Consider the following 4,678-nt stretch of genomic DNA (forward strand, 5'->3'; position numbering starts at 1 on the left):
GGTTTCTCTCCTGTGTGAGTTCGCTTGTGTCTCTGGAGAAGAGAGGGTGATGTACATTTGTACTCACATGTGTCGCATGCATAGGGCTTTTCGCCCGAGTGAGTTCGAAAGTGCTTCTTCAAGCAACGTAATGTAGAACATAAATATGAACAAATGTCACACACGTAGGGTTTCTCTCCTGTATGAATGCGTTTGTGTTTCTGGAGAGTAGAGGATGATGTACATTTGTACTCACATGTGTCGCATGCATAGGGCTTTTCGCCCGAGTGAGTTCGAAAGTGCTTCTTCAAGCAACGTAATGTAGAACATAAATATGAACAAATGTCACACACGTAGGGTTTCCCTCCTGTATCACATGTGTATGGTTCCTCTCCTGTGTGAGTGAGCTTGTGTTTCTGGAGAGCAGAGGATGATGTACATTTGTACTCACATATGTCGCATGCATAAGGCTTTTCGCCAGAGTGAGTTCGAAAGTGCACCTTCAGATGACTCAAGTGAGAATATGAATATGAACAAATGTCACACACGTAGGGTTTCTCTTCTGTGTGAGTTCGCTTGTGTGACTTAAGATGGTATAGTTGAGTGCACCTGTAGTCACATGTGTCGCATGCATAGGGTTTCTCACCCGAGTGAGTTCGAAAGTGCACCTTCAGACGACTCAAGTCAGAACATGAATATAAACAAATATCACACACATGAGGTTTCTCTCCATGTGTGCGCATGTGACTCTTGAGATTAGCAGAAGTAGTGCTGGCATGTGAGCAAACATCACATGCATAGGGTTTCTCTCCTGTGTGAATGAGCATGTGGGTCTGCAGATGCTTCTCTAGTGCGAATCTGTATCCACACGTATCACACACGTGCGATTTCTCTTCTTCTGCAGGCGGTACATCTAAGTGGGAAGACTCCATCACACGGGTGGGAAGCTAAGCAGTTTCTTCCCCCGCGCAGGTTCTCCCATCTGTCGTTTGACTTCCTGCGGGGAAAAAAGATCAACATCAATAATCACCAACTTCCTTCAGCTTTAGACATTCTTACTGTAATCACGGTTGTCTATATCAATACGATGGAGATTTGCAATGATTTTGACCATCTCCTCCGAATTTTAGTTCATTAATCCACATGAGCACACCGACATCAACTGCACACCTATGCAAGCTGATGTTTCTTACAAGTATTATGGTGATAATCGACCTGTCGTTGGGCACCGTGACACCTATGTTCTATTGGAGCCCCGCTGGCACTGATGGGGGTTTGGGGGGAAATATGGCCTTGAATTTCGTTTAGGGATGTTATAAAACTAGAAATGGCAGTTGTCGCCAACTACACGTATCCCCCGCAATCTAGTATGAATGAAATATCTCCGTAAGGACGTACAAGGTAGGTAAAGTGAAATAAGTCACAAAGACAGAGGTTTGTTACACAGCTCATCTGCCTCGGATGTGTAAGTATACCAAGTCTGGTTGCGCTAGGTCAATTAGGGGCCGAGTTATAAAGTGGAAAAGAAACATGATCAATGTCAATGTCAAGGTCAAATAAAGGTCGCAGTGACCTGGTTTTGGTATGCGACACACCTTCTCCCAAAGATGTGCAAGTATACAAAGTTTGCTCGCGCTAGGTCAATTAGGGGCCGAGTTATAGAACGGAAGGGAATCATGATCAAGGTCAAACTCAAATAAAGGTCGCAGTGACCTGGTTTTGGTATGCGACACACCTTCTCCCCAAGATGTGTAAGTATACCAAGTTTGGTAGCGTTAGGTCAATTAGGGGCCCCGGAGATACCTGGTTTTGGTATGTGACACACCTTCTCCCCAAGATGTGTAAGTATACCAAGTTTGGTAGCGTTAGGTCAATTAGGGGCCCCGGAGATACCTGGTTTTGGTATGTGACACACCTTCTCCCCAAGATGTGTAAGTATACCAAGTTTGGTAGCGTTAGGTCAATTAGGGGCCCCGGAGATNGAAAAGTTTATGAAAAATTGCTCTGAAAGCTGCTCTGGCGCGCGGACAAGCTACGCTGACAGGCATCTACTTGTCCTTCCGTGCGAAATGCGACAAGTACGGACAAACGGATAGCCCTTATGGTTCGAACACTGGGATGGTATCAGGAACGCTTCTTCGAAACGAAATGTTCGTTGGCTGATCGTTATGGAAAGTTTGCCACGAGATGGCGCGTACGTTTGAATATGCTTAAGATTAAAGAATGGAAGGCTGGAAGACTTCCAGTCGTACGTTGATATAGCAACAACTATTTGCAAGACAGAATAGGTTAAGCACTCATCCATGTTACCACGCAAGCGCTACAGGGCTTAAAATAGAGAGCTGCCACCTGTAAACTAATTAAAACGCAGGCAAAACTACACCATAACCTATTCACCACCACATGCACTGTCAAGTGGCCGACTGAGCAGTGGCGATGAATTAAGTTCATTTAACACATTCGACAGTACAGAATTGCCATAGAAATATATACGATTTAAGGAGCAAAACATTCTTCAGCAAAATTATAGCTTTTGAAATTTCACTGTGACATTGTAGCGCTCATACATCCAGGACATTGTATAGGATTCTACTAGCAAACCCGGCAGTCAAATTCTTTCTAACTGTCATACAAATCCATGTTTAACCTCCTGCTTTGTCAGGGTCAAAAGGTTATCAGACATTACTCTTCGCACTGTCAGTGGAAAGGCCACATTTTTTATGGTCCTGTATCAATTTAAAGCCATAAAAATGGTTAGGTCACCACTGAAACAAGAAAAGTTTTCATCGCTCCGTCACATCATGTCCTCAGAAAATGTCTAAAATCTTGCCGTTGCTTCCCGATTTGACCTTTGGACTTGTGACTCCAATTTCCGGCACGGAAGTTGATGGCTTTTCCTACCATGATGTATTACACCGACTATGCACGACTAGGTCGATGCCGTTTAGATTTTGTGCTGCAAGTTCTGCATTTCCTCCCTATTACCTTAAAGTTAAAGGAGGTATGTTCCACTTCTTTTACACCTCTTTACCTTTGAACCTTTGACCCCCAGCTTCGATATCCCAACTCGGTTTTCGCATTACACCCCCCCCCCCCACGTCGCCGAATATTGTGGCCATACTGTCGAGCCGTTTAGATTTGTGCCCAAACTGTTTGATGGACGCACCGGCCGGCAATCTGGGGACGCACACGCTCATTCGATTCTTACAAGCTGCATCAGATGAGCTAAAAATCTTGGCATATTCCATTAGTGTTTGTTGAAACAGTTTGCGGATTAACCCGTACATTTTTTTTAAATGGAGGCCGTTAAAATTCAACGCGCCATCAACATTTCAATTCTGACGCCAACACAAGACGGTAGGGCGCAGCCAACACCCTAGCCTGGCCAGGCTCCATTCAGGGCTCCCTTTGGATGTTTTAAAGTTTGAGCCAAGACTAAGCCACCAAAGTTATTTTTAGCCAATAAAATACTATAGCCACTGCTCCTATTATCGTATGTGCTAAGCAATGCATAAGCAGGTGATAGATATGGGAACACAAGTGTACACAAATATTATACGACACGACACTGCAATCGGACGATTTCATCGTTCAACCATAATTTAGTAAGCAGTTAAATAATTCGCCAATTGTATTCGCCACTTAGTGTAATAAAATCGCCACTGGCATTTATTTATCGCATTTTGCAAAGGTGGCGAATGCCAGCGGTATTAAGCCAGGGGCTCTATGACGTTCACATTATAGGAGCCTGACCCTATTTTACGGAAAAACCTGTGTAGCGTTAAAAAACCCAAAAATTGCATAATTCAAAGATTCTTATTATCCCATTTGACCTAACTTGTTACATGCTGCAAGTGTACTCTCACACATGGCACACATCTCAACTGGTATTTTCCCCGGTATTCATGTTATGATTCGACAATTTCAAAAGGAGGTATGCGATACTTTCATTACTGCACATATGCAAGAGCTAAAGCCTCATCTACACGGAGTCACCTTAACCCGAGTTAAAGTGATTACGTCACCGAAACTAGTAAAAAATAAAAAAAATATTTCCACTTTTTCACAAACTATAGGTAATTCTGTTCACATTTTATGGTTAAATTGTAATTATTGTTATAAAAAAAAAATTATAAAAATTGTTAATTAAATTATACACTCGTAACCCATAGCAAGCAATTAATGTTGAGAACATTAATTTAAATGGTCCAGGTTTTTTTGGATTTTTAACTAGTTGAGAAACACTCTTATCAGGTAAGAATTTGACGATTTGTTTAGTCCTCTTAGTTCTTACTTTTAATGTAAAAAAATGGCAAGTAACACTTAACCCGAGTTCAGAAAAACGCATCGTCCACACAGAGTTTGTCTTAACCTGAGTTAATCTAACGGCAGCTAGTGGTAGATGGGGTTTACTGCGGTATGCAAGTATACGCATGTAACGAGTAACTTTTTCCCAGTTATTTCTTTCTGCCGTGATCCGTATATTATTGAAAACATCGCCAAAAGTTAGATATGCAAATCTGTGAATCTTGAAAAGTCGTGGAAGGCAAGTAACCCGGATGTCAACATTGCATGTGTCGCCACCCATGCAGTCTACTGATAACTACCACTTAGCTCGAGTTAATGATTTCTCGCGTGTCTGCGTAGTTAAGCCTCAGTCACACTGGGGCCGGACTGTCCACAAATTACCGCGGATGGG

The 4,678-nt window shown here is 42.7% G+C and overlaps 1 protein-coding gene across 1 annotated transcript in view; it reads right to left on the reverse strand.

The window, feature by feature from the left end:
* Positions 1 to 983, reverse strand: part of LOC106819573 (zinc finger protein 62-like) — an 11,358-nt gene extending 10,375 nt beyond the window's left edge. The window contains exons 1-2 of the mRNA XM_014824187.1: positions 648 to 983; positions 11 to 284 (exon numbers count right to left, since the gene is read on the reverse strand). Of these exons, the coding sequence (XP_014679673.1) occupies positions 11 to 284; positions 648 to 911 (538 nt within the window). The 5' untranslated portion in view covers positions 912 to 983. The remainder of the gene's footprint in view (positions 1 to 10; positions 285 to 647) is intronic.
* Between the last annotated feature and the right edge of the window lie 3,695 nt (positions 984 to 4,678).

Source organism: Priapulus caudatus, unplaced genomic scaffold (genome assembly GCF_000485595.1).
Source record: "Priapulus caudatus unplaced genomic scaffold, Priapulus_caudatus-5.0.1 Scaffold3729, whole genome shotgun sequence".
Lineage (NCBI taxonomy): Eukaryota > Metazoa > Priapulida > Priapulimorpha > Priapulimorphida > Priapulidae > Priapulus > Priapulus caudatus.